Source organism: Rhincodon typus, chromosome 39, assembly GCF_021869965.1.
Source record: "Rhincodon typus isolate 14 chromosome 39, sRhiTyp1.1, whole genome shotgun sequence".
Lineage (NCBI taxonomy): Eukaryota > Metazoa > Chordata > Chondrichthyes > Orectolobiformes > Rhincodontidae > Rhincodon > Rhincodon typus.
This window is the reverse complement of record NC_063370.1, coordinates 13,790,024-13,815,790: the sequence shown is the minus strand read 5'-3', so window position 1 is coordinate 13,815,790 and position 25,767 is coordinate 13,790,024. Positions and strand designations below refer to the sequence as shown.

General features: G+C 41.4%; 1 protein-coding gene across 1 annotated transcript in view; it reads right to left on the bottom strand.

Moving 5' to 3' along the window:
• LOC109927309 (ryanodine receptor 1-like) overlaps window positions 1-25,767 on the bottom strand; it is a 380,829-nt gene that overhangs the window by 18,964 nt on the left and 336,098 nt on the right. The window contains exons 87-92 of the mRNA XM_048618232.1: window positions 22,793-22,874; window positions 19,136-20,430; window positions 13,652-13,719; window positions 7,080-7,374; window positions 5,730-5,816; window positions 2,388-2,630 (exon numbers count right to left, since the gene is read on the bottom strand). Coding sequence (XP_048474189.1) covers window positions 2,388-2,630; window positions 5,730-5,816; window positions 7,080-7,374; window positions 13,652-13,719; window positions 19,136-20,430; window positions 22,793-22,874 — 2,070 coding nt within the window. The remainder of the gene's footprint in view (window positions 1-2,387; window positions 2,631-5,729; window positions 5,817-7,079; window positions 7,375-13,651; window positions 13,720-19,135; window positions 20,431-22,792; window positions 22,875-25,767) is intronic.

Sequence of the window (25,767 nt, the reverse complement as noted above, 5' to 3'; positions counted from 1 at the left end):
ATCCAAATATTTAAAACGCTTAAACATGCAAGGACAAACCTAAACAACTTGCTTAGCCAGGCCACAGGAATACAAAACTTGTACATAATATTTAATTTTAACTGTTTTCTTTGAACAACTGCATTTAACAGTACACTTGACAAGATATTCAATGAAATCAGAACCCAGTAAACTTTGGGCCTTGGTGTAGTGGAAACTTATACCATATTTTAGCATATAAATGATATATGGCAATATTCTGGTGCAAAGACTCCTGGAAATTATAGGATGAGTCACTTATGTCACTGCATAATATTGTGGCAGCTCTAACATAGTTCCATAGTGGATGGATGTAGCTGTATGTATCAGTAAGACTATACTTGCAGACTATTACCCTCCCTGGAGGTGGCAGGAAGGAGAAGTAATTGGGCAAGTTGACCCTGGAGAGGTATTTACTCCCCCTTGCCATCTCATTAAATAAGTGATGGGTGAAATGGTCCACTGGGGGCTTCTTGATATTTTCTAACCAACCTGCTCTGAGATATTATCACATATCTCTGGAGCAGGTGGGACCTGAACAAGGCTTCCTTGCTCAGAGGTAGGGACATTAGTACTGTGCCTCAAGAACCCTAATGGGGACTTTCTTGACTTGCCAGCAATTAAGGCCCTGGCAGGAATATAAAATGGCTGGTTTTCCATGATGTCTCGCCTGCCAGATTGCAAGTGGTGTGGTGGTGGTGGGGGAGAAGAGTCAATGTTCCATTTACTCCCACCTAGGGGTGGTGATCGAAAGCCTTCTGGGGTGCTTGCCTCAAACACCCTTCTCCCTCAAGGAGCAAAGAAAATGCACTTATCCTCTCACATCAGGATTCCCTGAAGACTAAACCTTGACTGATGTTCTTTAGGACCCAGAGGCTGTTAGCCTCTGATTGGTTTTGCAGGTTTTGGAGAATTGGGACTCTGTTGTCAGGGCCTGTGATAAGCTGAGAAGCTCGTCGGTCAGTTCTTAAACAAGTTGATTGGCTCACAATTTGGCAAGCTTTCTCAAAGCTGTGGGCAGTGAGTTAGGCTGAGTACTGAATTTGCCCATCCACACACTTATGCTGTTGATTGGAAAGTTATGGCCATAGACCTGGATATCAGGGAAGGAGGCTTTACAGGCTGAGCCAACTCTCCAACTAGAGTTATCATGTGGGCTCTCCATATCTCTGTATTCCTATTTTTTAGCAGACCTAGAGCAGGCAAAGGGTGAAAGAGTTCTGCTACATACTTGCCTTGGTGTTCATTCCTCTTCCCAGCTAAAACAAACCCAATCTGTAGGTATCAGTTGGACCAAGACATAATACTGGCACAGAATGGAAGGACCATCTTGACTCTACCTTATGCACCATTTCAATGCCAGTTGCAAGGGTCACCTTTTAGAGTCAGAAGTCCAGTGTGTAAATACTGGTGTGAAAGGACAGGAACTTGTGAATATTTCACAGACTGAAGAAAGGGCCAGGAGTGTAAATCCATTGTCCTGAAACTTAAGAACCCTTAGGAATCCAATCATACAGGATGGAAATCTTTCGCAGAAATGTGCCTCACTATTTGCACTTCCACTTCCCTGCTTTTTCCCCACAGACATGGGTTGGGGGGGTGGTGGTGAGGGAATGATATAATGCTAACCACTGCCCAAAGCTAATGTGTTGGGGACAAGAGTTTGAACCTCACTATGACAGATAATGACAACTAAATTCAATAAAAATCTGGAATTTGCAATCAAAATTACTCTAATGGCAACTATGCAACCATTCTTGATTATCATAAAAATATCCCTCCAGTTTACTAAAACTCTTTGGGAAGGGAACTGCCATCCTTCCCAGGTCGGGCCTACATTCCAGACCCACAACAATGTGGTTGACTCTTAACTGTCCTCTGGGCAATTAGGAATGGGCAACAAATACTGGCACAGCCAACAAACAAGTTAGAAAGAAGCCTTGTGATATTACTCCTTCCAGAAAATTCCCTTCAGAATGTCACTACTAAATCTGCTTTCAACCATCTTTTAGTTACAGACACTGTATTTCAGATCATTTCTCAATGCTTTCAAATGCTCTCCTATATCCTCTCTTTGTCCAAACATGTTAAAGTTTCATTTTCAGGATACTGACACTTTATGTACAACCAAAATATTGAACCCAATTTGCTCCAATAAGATGACAGTTTTGAGATTTGGACAGACTAAATGATGAAACATGAAGAAATCTGAGCATGAAATTTTTCAAATAGCTGTTAAGGTGCTAACATCGCATTGAAGAATTTGAAGCGACAAACTTATCGATCGCATGCATTACAAAATGAGCGTTTGTGCTAAGGAAAGAAAGCAAACAGAAGACTGGCTTTACTTTCAAGTCCTTTGCACTTACCTTCAAATAGTTATACCCGATAATGCAGAGAAAAGACAGGAGAGTGTGAAGAATGGAGAGGGCTTTCAGTGTTGGCGCCATATAACCTGTACTTTCCTCAAGGACAAAGTAAACCAATGAATCTTCATCGTCCTCTTCTTCCTCTTCATCACCATTTCCATTTCCATTTCCAAAACCAACGCTAACCATATCATCCTCAAAGCCTGGTCCCTCCAAGTCTTCTTCATCTTCGAGTTGTGTCACCTGTCATATGTTAAAAGAAAACAGAGTGGCAACTGCTAGTGCTCATCAAATTCTTAAGGTTTATTCTATCAGGATATGCCAATCAGCTAGCCAGATCTTTTGCTGGTTTGTTACCAACAGGCATCCGTATGGTGTACTATGAGGCTATATTTAATTTCTTAAGAAGAATGCAGAAAGAAAGTTTAAGTGCTAATTTGTCAGTCATGCATTTTTGCAATGCAGCCATTATAAATAAAGATAGGTGTTCCACAAGAGAAAACCTGTCACTTCTTCACAGTGGTCCTGTGAGGATCCCCAGTCAGTGTAAGTACTTTTGAAGAGCAAAGTACTATGAATACTCAAAATCTGATATCAAAATAGAAGATGCTGTAGATATTCAGCAGGACAGGTGGAAAGAGGCAGAGTTTATATATAAAGAGTTATATATAAAGAACAATTCATATGTAAAACAATTTTTAAAAAAAGTTTATGGTAGATAGTACCTATAACATGCTAAAACATCTGGAGGTGTTTCATAGCTTTTTAATCAAACAAAAAGTTGGTAATGTCATGATGCTATTGCTTTAAGAGGTGTATTTTGTCCTGATTTCTTTAAGAGGCAGGAGATGAGCTTTTTGAAGCCCATAAAGTAAACAGCTTGTGAGGCCTTTGGTGTTTTTTTCTAAGGTTGGAACAATAGAAGCATTCTGTTAGGGTAGGGCCAGGGCCAGGTAACTGGCCAGGTATGCGTCAAAGCTAGTGTTAGGTTTTAAGGGCGGCACAGTGGGTCAGTGGTTAGCACTGCTGCCTCACAGCGCGAGGGACCCGAGTTCGATTCCACCCTTGGGTGACTATCTGTGTGGAGTCTGCACATTCTCCCTGTGTCTGTGTGGGTTTCCTCCAGGTGCGCAGGTTTCCTCGCCATGCTAAATTCCCCGTGTTCAGGGATTTGTAGATCAGGTGGGTTATTGGGGAATGGGTCTGGGTGGGATGCTCTGAGGGTCAGTGTGGACTCGTTGCGCCAAAGGGCCTGTTTCCACACTGTAGGGATTCTATGATGAATGGGTGTGGTCAAGCCCCCTCAGAACCAGGAATTTTAGTTTTAGTTTAGCAGTAGCAGTTGCAGTTGCAGCTGGGATCTTGATGCTTTTCCTTGCTACTCTCTCTCTCACAGAACTTTCTCTTGATATTTTCCTCCTGGACTGGAGAATTGCCTGTGAGGCGATCTAGTTCAGTAAATTTTGCCTTTGTCAAGGGTGTGTTTATGGGATGTTATTATATCAGAACAGTTAATTAGTAGTAGTTAATATATCTGTTATTTTGTTAAGCATTTCATTAGAGCTACAGTTAAGCCAATTCTTTTATTTTTATTTTGTCTGTATTTTAATGGTAGTGTAAAAATGAAGTGCATTTTGCTTAATGTCCAGTAGTTTGACCAATTCATTTGCATCTGGAACGCATACCTTTAACTTTAAAATAAAAAAGTTACGTGTAAGTCTAGACTATCTTCTGAATATATTTTGAAGGGGTTTGGTCTGGTCCGTAACAGTAACAAGCCATAAAGCAAGGACATATATCCTTGAAGTTTGGTTAATGATGTAGATTTTAGAATGTGCTTTGAAGCAGAACAGTGAATTAGATAGGTTTAGATGGGAATTTCAGAACTTGGGTTTGATGTATTGGAAGTACTTATCAATGGAGGGATAATGGAAATTGCAAGAAGACAAAATTGGAAGACTATGAGGATCTCATGGGGTTGTATGGCTACAGGGGTTTAGGGAATGGTGATGGCCACGGATGTCACAAAAGGATGATCAAGCAATTGTTTAGTACTGCAGAACGTGAGTAATGTTGAAAACAGAGGCATTTTGTTGAAGTCATTAGTTTGCTAGGAACATAGGACTTAAGAACAGAAATAAGCCATTCGGCCCTTCACTTCACCTCAGTCTTAAACAGGAGACCAGTTACTCTTAAACTGGAGGACTGAAAGAAAACACTCATTATACATCAAGTGACATCCCCAGCCAAACCTGAGCACAGAAGATCTAAAGTCCAGGTCACGGTTATTGGGCCGAATGTAGTTCTCTGTTCCAGGCCCTTGATGTGCAAACAGGGTTTGATGTGAATTAGGGTATGGACAGCAGAGCTTTGGCTGAAATATAGTTTATGCATTTGAGAGTACGAGGTTGGTCAAGACAGCATTGGAATAGCTGAATCTAGAGGTAACAAAGGCACAAATTATGCTTTTGGCAGTTGAGTCAACAGATGCAGAGATGGAGACTGGTGATGTTATGGAGGTGTAACCAGGGTGATTTAATGATGGAATGAAATAGTTCAGAAGCCAAGACAATGTGCTGAAGTTAAAAGCACAGAGCTGGATGTTCTGAGGACTGGCAATCTCACTTCAATGACAGCATTGGGCCAGGGTCTGGGAGAAGGTATAATTGAGCATATGAGTGGTATGTTGGAGGTCAGTTTAATAGTTACTTACTCAAGAGTTAAACAAGTTATTTAGTGGTTTAATTTTTCTTGAGTAATTATTCACTTAACTTGTGCGGAACCCTCTGAATTCTCCAATATAAATGGATACTTTCGGAGGGTTCCAAGTTTACAGGAATTGGGCAGTGAAGTCTTTAATTTCCCAGGAAATTCCCTTGGAATCTGCCACAACGGGGATTACACAACTCCCACTCATGCTTCAGAAATGATTATCTGGCCAATGGAAAGCCTTGCCGTAAATATAGGTCAGAAGTGACATGACACCAGTTTATAGTCCAAGAGGTTTATTTGAAATCACAAGCTTTTGGAGTGCTGCTCCTTTGTCAGTTGAAGTCAGACTTCATCTGACGAAGGAACAGCACGCCAAAAGCTTGTGATTTCAAATAAACCTGTTGGACTACAACCTGGTGTCGTGTGACTTCTGACCTTGTCCACCTGAGTCCAACACCAGCATCTCCACATCATTGCCATTAATATTACTTTGGATAACAATGATACAGGGATTGAACTTGAATTTAATGTGTTGCTGGTGAAAAAGCTCAGCTTTGAGTGCAATTTTGGGTATAATTTTCCTAAGGAGGTAATCAGTAAATATACTTTATTTTGATCATTTATATTTACCTTGTAGAAGAGGAGGATAAAGTTGATTGCAAATGCCACAAACAAAGCCAGGAAGCGGAGGTTGTAGAAATTCCTTGACAAGTAATTCTGCAGTCAAAAAACACATGCCACTTATTTCATGCCACACGGTTACACGTCATTGTGTTCTGCTTCGAGACTAAATTGATTACAGTTTTTTTCATGTAAAGAGAAATGAGAGAACACCATTATATTCTGCACACTGTTAACAAACTTGAACTTTGTCAACAGGTAACACAATTTAAATTGCTTCTGCCTTTGGGTTTGAATGATACATTTCCTGGTTGCTTGGCTTTTTGGTTATGTTTCTTATTTGGGCTGTTTTCTTAATTTATAGTAGGCAAGGTGCACACTTTGAGAGTCTGAGCACAAACTGATACATGAAATATTGTGTTGTAGACTCCGGAAAGAGTCTTAAAACAAAAAAGGAGTTAATATCACTGGTATACTAATTTGGAACAAAGTTGGGAGAATTCTTGTGTGCAGTTGTAACAGAATGATCACTAAAGAGGAACACTCTGCTCATTGTGGAGGAGAGCTCAGTTTCAGCAACACTTTTGAAAGTAGTATCTTCCTAGCCTTGGACTAAATTCAAAAGCATGAGGGAATACGGCGTCTATTTCTGGTTGTCCAGTTATAGGAAGGATATTATTAAGCGGGAGAGGGTTAAGAAGAGATTTACCAGGATGTTGCTGAGTATGCAAGTTTGAGTTATAAAGAAAGGCTGGATAGTCTGGGACATTGAGGTTGAGAGGCGACCTGATACAAGTTAATAAAATAATGACGGTATAGATAGAGTTATCGGTAGTTGTCTTTTCCCTAGGATGGGGAACTTCAAGACTAGGGCGCACGTTTTTAAGGTGAGAGGAGAGAGATTTAAAAGAGGCATGAGGGGCAATTTTTTTTTTTTAAAACACAGAGGGTGGTTCGCACATGGAATGAACTTCCTGAGGAAGTGGTGGATGTGGTAACAATGTTTAGAAGACATTTGGATAAGTACGTGAATAGGAAAGGTTTGGAGGGACGTGGGCCAGGAGCAGGCAGGTGAGATTAGTTTAGTTTGGGATTACGTTTGGCATGGACTGGTTGGACTGAAGGATCTATTTCCATGCTGTATGACTATGACTCCATTAGTGAAGAGGACTCTGCTCTCTGTTACGATGTGAAAGTCTATCAGATCTTCCAGGAATCAGGCTCATATGAACTTTCTATTGATATTAGGACTATGACAGAGGCAGTCTCGGCTGCCAACAGTTGCCAGTTGACAGACATGTTTAACGCAGGAGTCCTAACAGATTCCTTTTCAGGCTTTTTAGATGTGTTCATGCTTACCAGGAGCTTAGTCTTGTAATTCTCAAACTCGTTCCAGAACTCCATTACTGCCTCTGGTTCCTCCTTTTTGCTCTCCTGCTTAGCTTTCTTCCTCATCTTTCTTGCTGGTGTAGCAGATTCTTCTTTTTCTTCTCCCTCCTCTTTTTCTCCTTTTGCCTTTTGTCCTTCTCCTGTTTCCTTCTCTCCTGCTTCTGCCTTTTCTCCTTCCCCTTCTGCCTTTTCCCCTGCTCCTTCTGCTTGTTCGAGCACTTCTTTCTCTTTCATATCCTTCTCAGCCTTTTCACCATTCTCAGAGCTTTATGTGGCAAAAAAAAAGGAAAAAAAAACCACCAACATTAAAAGTGCACAACAGTGATCTACATGACAATTGTAAGGTAATGTTTAGGACTGGTATAAAACAAACACTCATTATGCATCAAGTCGGTATTGTCTTGTGGCTTATCACAATGTAGATGCATTAACAGTTCAAATCTAACAATTTATGTATAAAAGGCATTTAATTTCCTTAGAAATCAGTTTTGAATTGCAAGACAATTTCTTATTAAAACATACTTCTTGGCGAGAAATTGTAAGTTATTATTCCAACAGGTCGCTCGCAATTTATGGAATTTAAAAGGTCACAACTAAATTTAGTAAGTATTTCCATGCAAATGACTATTGCACATACTTTATAATTACCAAATGAAAAAAGGTTTATTTTCCCTTCAATCAAGAAAGGAACAATTATCATTTTGTTTATGTATAGAAAAAAAAGAACATTGTGGGTCACAGACTATCCAGGTGCATTCCTTGGTATAGGTATAGGAGGCAGATCCGCAAATTACCTCAGGAATTTTTCATTAAATGTTTAGTACAAATGGAAATTTTACAAAATCAAAATTTAATTGTAAACAGTGACTTCATGGAGGGATATGAGACTCATCCTTAAAAAGTATATATTTCAATTTTTTTCATTTTTTTATTCCTGTGGACCAAAATGGGAGAAGGACGGTCTTAATAGGGGTTCAGGTACATAATTCTTTGAAATTTGCATCGCATGTAGATGGGGTGGTTAAGGTGGCACTTAGCACACTTGCCTTCATTATTCAGACCTTTGAGTATAGGAGTTGGGATGTCATGCTGGGGTTGTACAGGAAGCTGGTGAGGTCTCTTCTGGAGTATTGTGTACAATTCTGGTCACCCTCCTATAGGAAGTATATTATTAAATTGGAGTGGGCTCAGAATAGATTCACCTTGATGTTGCCAGGCATGGAATGTTTTGAGTTATGAAGATTGGCTGGCACTTTTCTCACTGGAGCAGAGGAGGTTGAGTGGTGACTTTATAGAAGTTAATAAAATCATGAAGGGCACAGGTAAGGTGAATAACATATACCTCTACTAGTTAAAATTCTTATAACTGCGTTAGAATTTCCACTAGTAGAGGTATATGTTAACGGTTCATAATTACTTATCTGGAGATAGAATCTACTTCTTGCTAAGAAATTCTTGTTAAGTACAGAAACTGGGTGTGTGATTCCCTGATGATGCATAACACTGGGAAGGAGGCAGGGAGGACCCACTGAATCAGCCACCCAGCCAAATCAGACAGGACAAAATGGAGATGGTCTGTGGGCGGATTTCTCTTTCTGTTACATCTGGATAATGTTCAGTATCCAGCACAGAGATTTAGAAATGAGCACAGAGATTTATATGTCAGGCCTCCTTGCAAAACATCTGGTCCAAGATTTCTGAGATTTTCCCATGCCTACGAGCCTCCTACAGAAAGCTGTTGGCGGACCTTATTCCAAAGTCCTCTGCACACCAGATACCTTCTTCGATTCTGTGGGCAGCCTGAAGATGAACGAGAAAAGCACACTCTGAATTTATAAAAGTGTTCCCCCTTGCTATGAGCCCCCCTTGCAACTGGGCCTTCTCTTCAACAGTAGCCAGGAGCAGAGCTTCAGGTCCCGCAGACTCACTTGCGATTGCCAATGATCCCACTGCAAGCTGTGCCATGAGTGTTTTTGTTGTGATGTGATGAACATGTACCTTTAAGGGATCATATCTTAACTAGCTGTCAATTATCACTCACTTTTAATTGGAACATTAAGTACTAAATCCACTGCAGTGGTAGAGGTCAAACAAGTTTACATAACTTTCATTTTAACATTGTATGTATACAATCTTAACTTCAAATAAATATGAATAGTAAGGGTTTAGACGGATATGGGCCAAACGCTGGCAAATGGGATTAGATTTACTTAGGATATTTGGTCAGCATGGTCGAGTTGGACCAAAGGGTTTCTTTCCATGCTGTACATCTTTATGACTCTGTGACATTATTGTTTTTACTATTCCTTGTCATAGGATTGCTATGTTTATGTTGAATATAAGAACAGAATGGTGCTGGAGACATAGTGGACATTTGGAATATTGGGAGCAGTTTTGGATCCCATATCTGAGGAGAGATGTGCTGGCGATGTGTACGTGTGTGTGCATGCATGGGGTCCAAAAGACATGTAGATGGATGATCCCATGGATGAAAGGCTTGTCATATGATGAACAGTTGACGGTTCTGGGTCCGTGCTCAATGGAGTTTAGAAAGATGAAGGCGGACTGAAACTTACAGGATACTGAGAGGCCTCAATATTGTGGATGCTGAGAAGATGTTTCCACTATTTGGACAGTTTCACCACTGAAGTACAGTACCAGCAGGGTGTACAATGTGCAAGATGTACTTTAACTGACCAGACCTGTGACCTCTACATCTATAAAAATAAGGACAGGGGATAAATGGGAACATAACTAACGATTTTCTCTCCAAGCCACACAACCTAACTTGAAATTATGTCGCCATTCCTTCACTGCTGGGTCATTATCCTGGAAAACCCTCTCTAACAGCACCTCAGGCATATCTATGGACTGCAGAATTTCAGCAAGGTAGCTCACCTCCAGCACCCAATTGAAAAAAAAAGTAAGATTATCCAGGTATGACCTGTCTACTTTTGTTTGTATGAAAACAAAGTGTCATAAATAACCTGGAAACAAAAAAATACTGGAAATCACAGCAGGTTAGGCAGCATCCATGGCGAAAGAGCAAGCTAACATTTTGAGTCTAAATGACTCTTCATCAGATCTGGTATGAAGCATGGAGGGGGCAGCATTTATGCAGTAGTGGTTGGGGGAGAGCTGGGGGAGAAAATGTGTTGATAGTTCAGATTAAATAATCAGAATGTGAGAATGGCAGAACAATGGTGTGTCTAACCGCCAAGCTGGAAAGAATAGATGGCTCCACTGGAGTACGTGGAGAGGACAGAAGAAATGGTTACAGAGAATACAAGTAAATCTAAAGGAAAGGGAAGAAATGGGAGCACGTGCACAATCTGAAGGTGTTGAACTCAATATTAACTTGAGAAGATTGTAAAGTGCCTAGTCTGAAGATGAGCTGTTGTTTCTCCAGTTGCACTGTGATTCGCTGGACCATTGCAGCAAGCTGAGGATAAACAAGTGCACGTGAGCAGGATGTGGTGTTAACATGACCAGGTACAGGAAAGTCAGGATCATGCCTGCATATGGACCGGAAGTGTTCTGCAAAGCGGTTACCCAGTCTCCAATGCAGAGTAGGCCACTTTGGGTGCAGCAAATGCAACAGATTAGATTGGAGGAGGTACAAGTTAAATGCTGCTTTACCTGGAAAGACTGTTTAGGCCATTGAATGGTGAGCAGGGGAAGAAGTAAATGGGCAGGTGTTGCATCTTCTGCAGTTACCACCCCTCCTTATTTCTATTCCTTGCAAGCCATGTTTTTCCCTTGCACATGACCCTCATTTATATAATTTTGATGCCAAGCTTCAAATCTTAGCAGATCTTATTTGTCAGTTCTGTCTTGCTGGGGTGCTAAATTAATACTGAGCAATTTTGGAGTGGTCTGAAGTGTACGTATACCTTTTATCATAATTGTATTGCACTGCTGGAGGAACGCTCAAAATCTGAAGATTGTAAAAGGAGTAATAAAAGCAGCAGGAGTAAGAAAAATTATAGCAAACACCAGAGTGGTTTTGAAATTTCCTGTCCTTACCAGAGAAAATATCATTAGGAGTAAAGCAGAGAGGTAACTTTATTGGCCGTATGAACTATGATTTAAATCAGGGGTTCCCATGTTGCACTACACATGCTCTGTCCACTAATACTCCCAAGTGATAACTTGCTTGTTTTCTTTTATTTCACTCTCAATACTTACAAATCGCATTAAATTATAGGAGACCTAGACCTTCAGTCACTGGCATTGATGGCTCTACAGGCAATCAACTGTATGGTTCTTTGTGCTAGCAACATTTTCATGTTGAATTTTTTGACTACTGCATTTTTTTCGATTTTAAAACAAAATAATGAATATTTCCAAGGTCTTCAAGCATGCTGGAATATAACTTGGATTCTTATGTTTATTTTTTTTTAAATTCCTGTTTATTGGTGCTTAAGGCTTTTTCTTCCTGTGTGTTGCGTATCTTTACAGCTGGCAAAATTCCCATTCTTTTGTACTCCTGCTGCCTTGAGATGAAGGTGAATGTTCATTCTGTGCTGCGAGAATCTGCTTCTGCTTCTCCACTGATGTATGAATTAATAAGCATAGTAAGCATAACGTCAACCACTCCACCTTCTAACCACCTTTCATTCAACTTTACTATTGCGAAGCTGGGTAGAGTACTTGTGGATTGGAAGGCAAGTAGTTAGAATTTGGTGTCTGTAAAATGCTAGGAGGGGAAAGCATTGCGTGGTCCCTTTAAAAGATTATATGCTTCTTCTGTGCTTGGAGATTTAAAATGGATGTCTGTGAGCAGCAGCCTGAAAGTTTGCAAGTACATAGAGAGGACCCAAATTGAAATATATGTATTGAAAGGCCGTACAGTTAGCAGGCCAAGCTGCATTTTTTACCACGATGACAGGCTTTTGAATTTAGCTGATCAATTTGAAACAGGTACTTCGATACCAAAAACCTATTAAATTTAAGCCGGATGGTTTTGACAACATAGGTCCAAATCCTATTGTAAGAAATATTGATATGTCATCAAAGGTATAAAAAGAAAAGGGTGAATGGACACAGAGCACAGAGTCAGCTGTCATCCACCAGAGCTAACGGCCCTCAGCTCTCAAGAGAGAATTGCTGGCTCTCACAGCCTCGTTTATGTCCTAAAGAAAGTACCATCCAGAAAACTACAATACTAACAGCGCAACTAGTTAATATTCCTGACAGAAGAATCAACAGAGAAGGCACAGAACATTCTGGAAGACATGTAACCTGACTGTAATTTCGAGAGACTAAATTCTTTTCTTAATATTATATATGTGGGACCTGTATTGATTGGAACAGCACACCATTAGAATCTTGCTTTATTTGGGAACAGTTAGTAGTTAGAAGGGATTTATTCAGTTTGTTAGTTGTTTAGTTAATTTGTTCACTGTTAGAGTTAGATAAATAAATTGTTACTTGTTGATTTTAAAGTGAATGTCAAGGATTTACTTTATTTAATCACTAGAAATTCCACGTTCACACTCCTTTTACAGATTATAGGGTGAGGTGCTCCTCTTTGAGTCATTTGGTTTTAGTTCGGAGGGGGGTCAACCTCCACTCTATAACACTATCTAGAACTGTTGCACAAGTCATTTGTTTGACCTTGAGATGGTGTGAAAAAATTAAGTTTTACTTTAAGAAGTACTGGTTTTAAATAAAAGTAAATCCAAACAGACAGGAATGGGTTTCAAGTGGTTGTAGCTTGCACATACCTCTAGGAGAAAGAAATGCATTGACGTGGAGAAAAACCTAGAAAACTAGGAGTAACTGGATTGTTCTTAAAAGATGGACTCCTATGCTCAATGGTTTTGATTCTAAGGATGTTTTTTGTAGGAAAAATTCAATTTTTATTAAAAGTCATTTTATTGAGAAGTTGTGTATTGGAATGGAATAAGTCACTCAGGACAGTTCGGGGATCACTAAAGAGAAGCTCACAGGTTTCAAGCAGATAGAAAAGACAGTGAGTATGGGATAAAGAGAAGTAGACTCTATGTTAGGTAGTACTGCTTTTTGCTATGCTGCTGGGAAGGCAACTAAACCACGTTAGTTGTGTGTAGGGGAAATAAATGAATAGACAAGAGCAAATGGATTGTTCTGCTGTTAGAACTCAGGGATAGGTTCTAGCAATTAGTATGCAGTGAGTATTCAAGTCAAGGTTCAGGAAAAGTCCTGAGCCATTAGGGACTTAAATGTGAGAGTCACTAATAGCTCAATATAGCTGACAGAGGGAGTTGAAAAGCTCAAGCAGTATTTATTTGATACAGCTGAGCAAAACCAGAACTCTGGGAAATAAACAGAGTTTGTTCTTGGTGAAACGGTTGGTGAAAAGCAGGAATTGTTACTGAGAGTGAGTACTGGAATACTATTTTGGCATCCTATTTATCAACATTATTTTTAAATGATCTAATAACAGCTGAACAATTAAGAAAGAAAAACATTTTTATTATGCTGACATGAAGTCACATTTCCACATCCTTGCCCTTAAAACAAAAGCTGTAGATTAAAAAATATTAAAAAAGACTCACTCCGCTTTCTCAGCTTCAGCCTTGAGTTGATCTTCTACCTTGGGTTCTAGCTGAGATTCAATCTGTTGCTGTTAAAAAGTAAGAGAGCATTTTGCAATTGCTATAATAACATTTACTGCAGATCTAGGTATTGAAATAAAAACTCGACAGAAGTCTTAACAATGGCCTCTGATGAAACAGCAGTTAGACAGGAAGATAAGACAAAATTGTCAAGACTTAATCCACCAAGTGATTATGAGATAAAAATGAACACTGCAGTTTTCCAAACTCCACCAGGTAGCACCCCATATTTTATTCAATATCCTGCCATTTAGGTTGAATTCTGGCATAAGAGTCAACGAACGTGGGGAGGAAACAAAGTACAGGCTCAATATTTTGCTCACTTGCTTTAGGGTTTAAGGTTTATTTTTCTCTTCATATTCAATTGTCAATTCAAATAGGTGGCCTTTTTTTTCAGTTGTTTCAGCGGCGGGAGTCCGGGAGGAAGCGCGAGGGCAGCCTGGGAAGGTAAATTTTTCGATTATAAAAGTCTTGCCTCGCGTGACTCCATTTTTGGAGTAAGTGAGGTAATATATTTGGGCGGTTGCTTTACCCGAAACACTACCTAGGTAGTGTCCTCCCACCCATCCTCCTCCTCTAACCAAAAAAAAAGGTTCTGAGCGCTGATTTGGTAAGGCTACTAGTTTTTTTTTAATAGTCTGATTGGGAATTCAGAACAGTGGGAATGGATGTTAGGGCAATTGCATGCTCCTCCTGTAGAATGTGGGAGGTAAGGGTCACCACTAGTGTCCCCACTGACTTCATCTGCGGGAAGTGCACCCAACTCCAGCTCCTTGGAAACCGCGTTAGGGAACTGGAGCTGGAGCTGGATGAACTTCGGATCATTCGGGAGGCTGAGGGGGTAATTGACAGGAGTTACAGGGAGGTAGTCACACCTCAGGTACAAGAAAAAAGTAGATGGGTTATAGTCAGGGGACGGAAAGGGAACAGGCAGACAGTGCAGGGATCCCCTGTGGCCATTCCCTTCAAAAACAAGTATACCGTTTTGGATACTGTTGGGGGGGGACGACTTACCAGGGGTAAGCCATGGGGTACAGGTCTCTGGCACAGAGTATGTCCCTGTTGCTCAGAAGGAAAGGGGGGAAGAGGAGGAGAGCAGTACTCACTGGGGACTCCATAGTTAGGGGGACAGATAGGAGATTCTGTGGGAACGAGAGAGATTCGCGGTTGGTGTGTTGCCTCCCAGATGCCAGGGTCCATGATGTCTCAGATCGTGTTTTCGGGATCCTTAAGGGGGGAGGGGGAGCAGCCCCAAGTCGTGGTCCACATAGGCACCAACGACATAGGTAGGAAAAGGGATGGGGATGTAAAGCAGAAATTCAAGGAGCTAGGGTGGAAGCTTAGAGCTAGAACAAACAGAGTTGTTATCTCTGGTTTGTTACCTGTGCCACATGCTAGCGAGGCGAGGAATAGGGAGAGAGAGCAGTTGAACACGTGGCTACAGGGATGGTGCAGGAAGAAGGGATTCAGATACCTGGATAATTGGGGCTCATTCTGGGGTAGGTGGGACCTCTACAAACGGGATGGTATACACCTGAACCAGAGGGGTACCAATATCCTGGGGGGGCAATTTACTAATGCTCTTCGGGAGGGTTTAAACTAATTCAGCAGGGGGATGGGAACCTGAATTGTAGCTCCAGTGTACAGGAGGTTGAAAATAGTGAGGTCATGAATAAGGTTTCAAGGTCACAGGAGTGTACCGGCAGGCAGGAAGGTGGTTTGAAGTGTGTCTACTTCAATGCCAGGAGCATCCGGAATAAGGTGGGTGAACTTGCAGCATGGGTTGGTACCTGGGACTTCGATGTTGTGGCCATTTCGGAGGCATGGATAGAGCAGGGACAGGAATGGTTGTTGCAGGTTCCGGGGTTTAGATGTTTCAGTAAGATCAGGGAAGGTGGTAAAACAGGGGGAGGTGTGGCACTGTTAGTCAAGGACAGTATTACGGTGGCAGAAAGGACGTTTGATGAGAACTCGTCTACTGAGGTAGTATGGGCTGAGGTTAGAACCAGGAAAGGAGAGGTCACCCTGTTGGGAGTTTTCTATAGGCCTCCGAAAAGTTCCAGAGATGTAGAGGAAAAGATTGCAAAGATGATTCTGGATAGGAGCGAAAGTAACAGGGTAGTTGTTATGGGGGACTTTAACTTTCCAAACATTGACTGGAAACGCTATAGTTCGAGTACTTTAGATGAGTCAGTTTTTGCCCAATGTATGCAGGAGGGTTTCCTGACACAGTATGTAGATAGGCCAACAAGAGGCGAGGCCACATTGGATTTGGTACTGGGTAATGAACCAGGCCAGGTGTTAGATTTGGAGGTAGGTGAGCACTTTGGTGATAGTGACCACAATTCAGTTATGTTTACTTTAGCGATGGAAAGGGATAGGTATATCCCGCAGGGCAAGAGTTATAGCTGGGGGAAAGGCAATTATGAGGCGATTAGGCAAGATTTAGGATGCATAGGATGGAGAAGGAAACTGCAGGGGCTGGGCACAACTGAAATGTGGAGCTTGATCAAGGAACAGCTACTGCGTGTCTTTGAGAAGTATGTACCTGTCAGGCAGGGAGGAAGTGGTCGAGCGAGGGAACCGTGGTTTACTAAAGAAGTTGAATCTCTTGTCAAGAGGGAGAAGGAGGCTTATGTAGAGATGAGGCGTGAAGGCTCAGTTCGGGCACTTGAGAGTTACAAGTTAGCCAGGAAGGACCTAAAGAGAGAGCTAAGAAGAGCCAGGAGGGGACATGAGAAGTCTTTAGCAGGTAGGATCAAGAAAAACCCTAAAGCTTTCTCTAGGTATGTCAGGAATAAAAGAATGACTAGAGTAAGATTAAGGCCAGTCAAGGACAGTAGTGGGAAGTTGTGCATGGAGTCTGAAGAGATAGGAGAGGCGCTAAATGCATATTTTTCGTCAGTTTTCACACAGGAAAAAGACAATGTTGTTGAGGAGAATACTGAGATACAGGCTATTAGACTAGACGGGATTGAGGTTCATAAGGAGGAGGTGTTAGCAATTCTGGAAGGTGTGAAAATAGAGACGTCCCCTGGGCCGGATGGGATTTATCCTAGGATTCTCTGGGAAGCTAGAGAGGAGATTGCAGAGCCTTTGGCTTTGATCTTTATGTCGTCATTGTCTACAGGAATAGTGTCAGAAGACTGGAGACTAGCAAATGTTGTCCCCTTGTTCAAGAAGGGGAGTAGAGACAACCCTGGTAATTATAGACCAGTGAGCCTTACTTCGGTTGTGGGTAAAGTGTTGGAAAGGATTATAAGAGATAGGATTTATAATCATCTAGAAAGGAATAATCTGATTAGGGATAGTCAACACGGTTTTGTGAAGGGTAGGTCGTGCCTCACAAACCTTATTGAGTTCTTTTGAGAAGGTGACTAAACAGGTGGATGAGGGTAAAGCGGTTGATGTGGTGTATATGGATTTCAGTAAAGCGTTTGATAAGGTTCCCCATGGTAGGCTATTGCAGAAAGTACGGAGGCATGGGATTGAGGGTGATTTAGTGGTTTGGATCAGAAATTGGCTGGCTGTAAGAAGACAGAGGGTGGTGGTTGATGGGAAATGTTCATCCTGGAGTTCAGTTACTAGTGGTGTACCTCAAGGATCTGTTTTGGGGCCACTGCTGTTTGTCATTTTTATAAATGACCTGGATGAGGGCGTAGAAGGATGGGTTAGTAAATTTGCGGATGACACCAAAGTCGGTGGAGTTGTGGATAGTGCGGAAGGATGTTGCAGGTTACAGAGGGACATAGATAAGCTTCAGAGCTGGGCTGAGAGGTGGCAAATGGAGTTTAATGCGGAAAAGTGTGAGGTGATTCACTTTGGAAGGAGTAACAGGAATACAGAGTACTGGGCTAATGGTAAGATTCTTGGTAGTGTGGATGAGCAGAGAGATCTCGGTGTCCATGTGCATAGATCACTGAAAGGTGCCACCCAGGTTGACAGGGTTGTTAAGAAGGCGTACGGTGTGTTAGGTTTTATTGCTAGAGGGATTGAGTTTCGGAGCCATGAGGTCATGTTGCAGCTGTACAAAACTCTGGTGCGGCCGCACTTGGAGTATTGCGTACAGTTCTGGTCACCGCATTATAGGAAGGATATGGAAGCATTGGAAAGGGTGCAGAGGAGATTTACCAAGATGTTGCCTGGTATGGAGGGAAGGTCTTATGAGGAAAGGCTGAGGAACTTGAGGCTGTTTTCGTTAGAGAGAAGAAGGTTAAGAGGTGACTTAATAGAAACATACAAGATGATCAGAGGATTAGATAGGGTGGACAGCGGAAGCCTTTTTCCTTGGATGGTGGTGGCTAGCACGAGGGGACATAGCTTTAAATTGAGAGGTGATAGATATAGGACAGATGTCAGAGGTAGGTTCTTTACTCAGAGAGTAGTAAGGGCGTGGAATGCCCTGCCTGCAAAAGTAGTAGACTCGCCAACTTTAAGGGCATTTAAATGGTCATTGGATAAACATATGGATGATAATGGAATAGTTTAGGTTAGGTGGGCTTCAGATTGGTTTCACAGGTCGGCGCAACATCGAGGGCCAAAGGGCCTGTACTGCGCTGTAATGTTCTACGTTCTATGTCTTGCGGCATGGTTGTAGTGTCTCTGCATCTGAGACAGAAACTCCCAACCTCAGTTGCACCCTAGGGCTTGGCAATCAAGGTGAATTCATACCGTGGCCAAACAGGTTGAATATTAACTTGTAATTCCTTCCAACATACATCAATAGGAGATGATAAGACTGGGTGAGATTCCTGGTCAGCTGTGTGATGGAAAGAACATTGGAGCCTCTACTTTAACTATCCATAGCTCCAGACTATGCATGTAAAACTGCATCTTAGGCTAGCTGGACAGCCAATATGGATCAGATTAGTATCAACAGCATGGAGTTTGAGTCTCATTCTGGCTGGGGTGAATTTAGGACCTGACTAATGCCCTACCATGATAGAAGAGGTTGCGTTGTAGGTCAGACGGCTTTTTTTTTGTAGAATCCTTACGGACCAACAAGTCCACACCGACCCTCAGAGCACCCACCCAAACCCATCCCCCTATAACCCACCTAATCTACACATCCCTGAACACTACGGGCAATTTAGCATGGCCAATTCACCTAGCCTGCACATTTTTGGACTGTGGGAGGAAACCCACGCAGACACGGGGAGAACATGCAAACTCCACAGAGACAGTCGCCCGAGGGTGGAATTGAACCCAGGTCCCTGGCGCTGTGAGGCAGCAGTGCTAACCACTGGGTCACTGTGCCGCCCCTTTTGGGCATAGAATCCAATAATATAAAGAATTCAAATTGGAAAGGAAAATGACTGATAACAGATAATGTGTGCATGCTGTTAAATGTGGTATCTCTAAAGAGGAATTAAATCTGAGGCCTGGCTTGATATTTCAAGCTGGAAAGAATTGTAAGGTCCTTACCCTCACTTTTCTGAAACTTGGTGGTGTTCCCTCGGGGGTTGGAGGTTCAACAGGTGTGGACTCCACAATATCACCAAGTCCCAGGTTGGATTCTGGTGAGCACATCCTTAACTGGCCACTTTCTCTCTTTGTATCAGGCTTCTCAGATGTTTCCTCTTCTTTAGCTTGGTCTTCAAACTCTGACTGCACAGTCGTTTCCTCAACTTCTGTCTTACTAATGTCAGGAAGGTCAGCGTGAACTTCATCCTGAGTAGGATCAGGCATACTAGCCAGGAGTTCAGTGACTGTCAGATGTTTGGCCCCTTCAACTAAACCACCTCCAAACAAGGTATTCCATACTATCATAAAGAAACCACTGCAGATGCTATAGATAAATTGTAAAATGCCAATGAACAAAGTCCAAAAGAAGGTCACCAGGGCCATCACCATCTCTTTAATTGTCATCTTCTTTATTTTGCGGTATTTTTTTCTGATATTTTTGAAGGTGAATATTTTTAAAAAGTCAGCAACACTGCTAATGAATGCTGCAAAGGCAGATGGTGTCTCAGCTGGAGAAGTGATTTTTTCAGCCTCTATCACCTCAATGTTCTCCCCTTCCTCCTCTTCATCTTCTGACTTTTCCCCCTCATCTGTTTCAGAGATCTTTGAAGCAATTTGCATTTCAAAGATGGTATCCTCACAGAAGTTGACAAAGAGTTCCATCTTTTCAGATTCCCCACCTTCGTTCACGACATCAAATATAAACTGTCGCTTAGATTCTTTGACTTGAGGCATCTCCCATTGAGTTTTATTGGCCTCACTAATCTCAAAGTAAATACGCTCTATTCTCTTACTGGCACCCATGATCTCAATGCGGCCTAAGTAAGGCTGGAAATAGGTGAGGATGCTGTCTGCCAATTCCAAGAAGTTTTGCAGCCTTGTGTCATGAGGCACATGTTCAGATAGGTTTGTGAGTAACACAGCTATGTTAAAACCAATATCTTTGGCTGGTTCTTGGAATCGGTTTGCAAATTCTTCATAGTTTATCATCTCATTCTCATCTGCTTCTGAGCATGATAGTAAGAACTGGATCTCAGAAGGTGTGTATTGCTTCTGGCTATCCATGGCCTTATGGAAATCCTTCTTTGAGATAAGCCCTCTGGGATCAGTCACATAATCTTTGAATGCATCAGATGCCACAATGTCCTTCAGTTTCAGGAACATGTCAAAAAACTTCAGGATCATTTCAACATTACTAGAGGACTCCACCAACATGTCCACCATTTGTTTAGCAATAGTGCCGTTCACAACATTTCCTGAAAGTAACAAATAAGAACATATGTCATGATGTTGAAAAATAAAGTGCTCCTATATGTAGTCCAAGTCTGAAGGAAAAAATTGTTGCTGCTTTACCCACTCTTTATTTTTCAATGTGTTGTGTACAGCATGAGAAATAGAGCATAATGATTACGTTTTACTCACTAAAAAGCATTGCCAAATTCTACATAAAGGAGGGAACTGTGTGTAGTTTAATTTCACAGTAAGTGATATCTGATAGACTATGAGCTGATGTGAAGAAGTGGAAATGAAGGATGTAGACAACTGTAAAAGACAGGGTGAGAGTCTCTTGCTGGCAACAATAGAAGATGCAACATCAGGGAAAAAAGAGCAGGCCGGAGGTGGACTGGCTGGATGGATGAAATCAGAAACTGAACAGAAGCGGGAAAGCTTCTGGCCACTCCTGAACAATTATAAATTATGAATGGATTGAGGTAACAACTCCTACATATGTGGAAAGGCTTAAAAATTTCCAAATCATAACATTCTTAAAAGAACTGCTTTTGCAATAACTCTTTAAAACAACCATACCTTTGAAGCAGTAATGGTGGAACATATCATCACAATTTTGTGTAAATAAACATTGAGCCATTGACAAAATAGATAGGAGGAAAGAAAAAGCCGTCAATCAAGCAATGATTTCCCTGCATCATTTGGTGCAACAACTGATGGTAGTCTTGGTTCTCAGCTAAACCTTATTAAACCTTTATTGACAGCGCAGACTTCTATTAGTTTGTTGAAACAGGTGCTTGCAGGGTAAGTTATTACTTTATTGATAACATTTTCCTTAGATCATGTGCTATTATTTGTATAGGGTTCATTGGTTCTGTGCAGCATGTATACTGGGTAAATGGGTATTGAAGTGCAGTGGCTGGCACAGATGATATGAGACTCCATTGGGAATGGGTAGTGTGGATTCCTATGGAAGTTAGCTTTAAAAAGATTCCTGCATCCAGACTATTGTTCATGACTCTTCTGAGGGCTATGAACTACAAGTCCTTCAGATTCTGGTTTGACTCCATGAAAATTTCAGGATCCAGGAAACACCTATTCCACTATGGAACTAGCCAAGTTCAGAATGCACTCCATTCTGCTCCTGCACTTGGAAAAACTGGGGCACTGGGAATTGGGATAGGCTGGCAGAGTTTCAGAGTCAGGTCTTATTCGTCATTTCCAAAAGGCAGCATCATCTCCCTTTGTAATCTGTATGTTTCAATAAGATCATTTAATCTGGATAAGTGTGAGATCATGCACTTGGGCAGGACAAACAAGGCAAGGGAATAGCTGACAAACAGTATGACCCTAGGAAGCGCCGAAGATCAGAGGGACCTTGGTGTGTATGTGCACCAATACCTTAAGGTAGTGGGACAAGTTAAGAAAGCATATGGGATATTACCTTTATTTACCTAAGATTACCTAAAGATTTACCTCTATTATTCAAGACATAGAGTTTATAGTTGTTTAGGCCACAGCTAGAATATTACGTGTAGTTCTGGAATCCACATTACAGAAAGGATGTGATTGCACTGGAGAGGGTGCAGAGGAGATTTACCAGGATGTTGCCTGGGCTGAAGAATTTCAGTTGTAAAGTGAGATTAGATAGGCCTGGGTTGATTTTCTTGGAGCACAGAGACGGAGGGGGAGCATGATCAATAACCATGGAGCACAGATTTAAATTAAGGGGCAGAGGTTTAGAGGGGATGTAAGCAAACATTCTTCTCCTCCACAGGGTGCAGGGAATCTGGAACTCACTGTCTGTAATGGTAGTAAAGGTAGAAACCCTCATAACATCTAATTAGTATTTGCAAGTGCACTAACTGTTTCAAGACATACAAGGCTGTAGGCCAAATGTTGGAAAATGGAATGAGAATAGTTAGGTACTTGTTTTGATTGATGCAGACCGATGGGAAAAGGGCTTTTTCCTGTGCTGTTGACCTCTGTGACCACATCACATCTCATTCTTTATAACTGCAGAGAACACAAACCCAATTTATACAGCCTCTCATCATAGGACAACCCTCATATCCCAGGGAGTAATCTAGTGAACCTTCGCTGTACTGTTTTCAATGGATATGTATGCTTCCTTAAATACCGAGACCAAAATACCGAGTTCCAAGTGCAGTTTCAAGTAAAGCCCTGTACAATTGAAGGACAGCATTTCCAATTCTGCTTTGGGTGATGAGCTATATGAAAGATCTGGTTATGAAGGGAATTGTTAATTCAAGATAGTACATGGGCTTGTTGAAGTGAACTGAATGAAGATTTAGCTTGTTTTGCTTTTTCATACAAGACAAGTTACCTTATCTGATTCCAATGCATTGAATGCACCTTTGCATTTACCTTCCAGTAATGAAAGCAGCATCACTACCATGTCTTTCTGTAAGTCCAGGAGCTCCTTCAACAATTCAATCTGGCTAGAATCCTGTCAACAGAAGTAAAAATATTTAAGACAGAATTTCAATGCCATCTTGCCAGCAAATTAAATGCAAGATATGAACATTCCATCTGAATGAGAAAAAAAAATTCAGTCACATTTTAGGGCACAAATGAGAAGTGGATGAGATGATAAGCAGCCTTATTTAGTAACTTTTCTGGTAGTGAATTTGTTAAACTGTTTGGTGGTAATAAGCAGTTTCCTTCATTGGGATAAGCATTCAAAGTAATAAAAACAGAAAGCAAAGACTGAAAAACTGTTACTGAGGCCTGAATGACATCTGAGACATTAACTTATGCGGGTTTGCCCCCGGTTAGAATTCGAGAGAATAATGTTTGGAAGCAATGCGGGTTAATGCCCTCTTAGTGAAAAGGAACTGTGTTAAGTCAGAGTTAATTTTAGTTCGTTTTTCAAAAAGAAAGCGTACACTCACAGGAACACACAACTCTGTTCAGTCTGCGGATGAACGCTGTACTAACTCACAACTGCAAGCAGATCAGAATGCACTAAAACATCAACTGGGGCTTCAGAGAAATGTGAGAAAAATTGGGATTTTAAGGCAGAGAGAGAGATGGAAAAGCTTAAGGAAGATTTCTAGGTCAAGGTGGCTGAAAGCATAGCAGGATGAATGGGTCAAGGACGTGGCCAAAGTCAGAGGAACAGGGGGTAAATGGGTGCTGAAAGTGTGACAAAATGGGAGGACTGGAAGAAGTTGCCCAAACATTGAAGGTGAAGAATCAAGCTTTCAAAACAAGGATGAGAATTTTATTTTGAGGTTTAGGGACTGGAATTGTATGCAGATACGCAAGGATGGAGGTGAGGAATGACTGCAAATTAGTTTGAAGTAAGACATAGAGATTCAGGGGAACCAAAAGTAAAAGTTCCTCTGGAACAGCACTGAAATTACTGAGCCTGAAAGTGACAAAAGCAGTTAAACAGTGCTCAAGGTGTTTGACCAGCTCTACATAAGAGTGGGCAAGGACAGGTTAATTCACTGATTAAGCTCATCCGATTAACCATCTTAAAAGGAACTTCAATGTTCTTCATCAGTCAGACGATCAACTGAAAATAAAACTAAGCTTCCACAAGATTCCATTTGCTGCAGAATACACTGTCAGCCCCTACCACTGGGAACATCAAAGTGCAAAGCTATCTCTGTTCTATTAACTGCCACAACTTATATCCGATTTGAAGATTACAGTCCTATGATAAGTAATGAAGATTACTGTCAATTAAGTCACACTGCTACAACTGCCCGAGGGAGTTTTTCAGGTGTCAGGCATATTTGCCTAAATAGTTCTGCATAAGAGTATCCTCAATTCAAATAAATCCATTAATGTGCTCAAAATGGTGAGCAAAAGAGAAGTAACAGGCATACTATGGAAAAGAAATATTAGAATAGGCTAAAAAGATATTTGCAAAACTAAAGCCAGGAAACACCAATTACTGGTGAGATTTATAATGCAAAAGTACTAATTTTGCTAACAGAAGACTCAATAGTGTAGAATTTGATGTTATTTTATCATGCCTAACAAGAGATACAGTGATGTTTGGTCTTCAATTATTTTTAACAGAAAATTTTTGTATGTAATGCATACTGTGATTTCCTATGCAAAACATAGGTGCTTTCAATAATGTGTTGGACTGGGGTGGACAAAGTAAGAAATCACACGACACCATGTTATAGTCCAACAGGTTTATTTGAAATTACAAGCTTTCGGAGTGTTACTCCTTTGTCAGGTGCTCCGAAAGCTTGGGATTTCAAATAAACCTGCTGGACTATAACCTGGTGTCGTGTGACTTCTGACTTTGCTTTCAATAGGCAGCAATATACGAACTATCAACAAGCCTTACTGATATGGGGAGGAGTGGTGTAGTGCTAACCTTACTGGATTGGTATTCCAAAGACCACACAAATATTCTTGGGATGTAAGTGAGTTCCACCAAGGCAGATTGTGGAATTTGAATTGAAAAAAATTGGAATGAAAGGCTAGTCTAATGGTGACTGTGCAACCATTATATTAAAAGAAATCCTTATGTCCTTTAGAGAAGGAAATCTGTCATCCCTACCTGGTCTGGCCTCCAAATGACTCAAACCCACACCAGTGTGGTTGATTCTTAACTGCTCTCTGAATATCCAAGACAGCCAAATCAGTTCAAGGGCAATTACAGATTCCAAGTCCTGAAGAAACTGTTCTGCTGCCTCAGACCAGCACTGTACGACTTTCTATATTTCAACTTCTGCTTGTAATCTGGGAGGAGAAGCACAGCATTGTGGTCTGGTCTTACCTAAAAGTGTAAAGGGAATAGTCCTTGAGGAAGTCAAGAAATGTAGCCTTCAGTCAGAGGGTCTGGGCACAATAAGTCAAGGACAGTGCCTGATATCTGTCCAAACCATTTGATGTCAGTAGGCCCATTGGTGCTGTCAGGTAAAGGGGTTCTATATCACTGCAATCCAGAAAGTGGTCCACAGTGAGTCCTGCAGGTCTAGCTCAACCAGCCTGGGACATATAGTAAGTCAGTTAGGGAGCTGCACAGAGTCAGTCAGGCCTTGCTCACACATCATTTGGGGTTGGCTGTGGTCAGTTCTGGGGGGAGTTCAATTAAAGTCAAGGGCTGTAGAGGGGGGGTTAAAGTCAGGGAAGTCAATTCTGGGGATTGGAGACAGTATGTTGTAATGGATAGGTGACAATAATTGTGAAGAGGGCAAATAAACATAATGATGGCACAATAGAGCATTAGAGGGTATGAGAGATAGTAGGAACTGCAGATGCTGGAGAATCTGAGACAACGAGGTGTACAGCTGGACGAACACAGCAGGCCAAGCAGCACCACAGGAGCAGGAAGGCTGACGTTTCGGGCCTAGACCCTTCATCAGAAA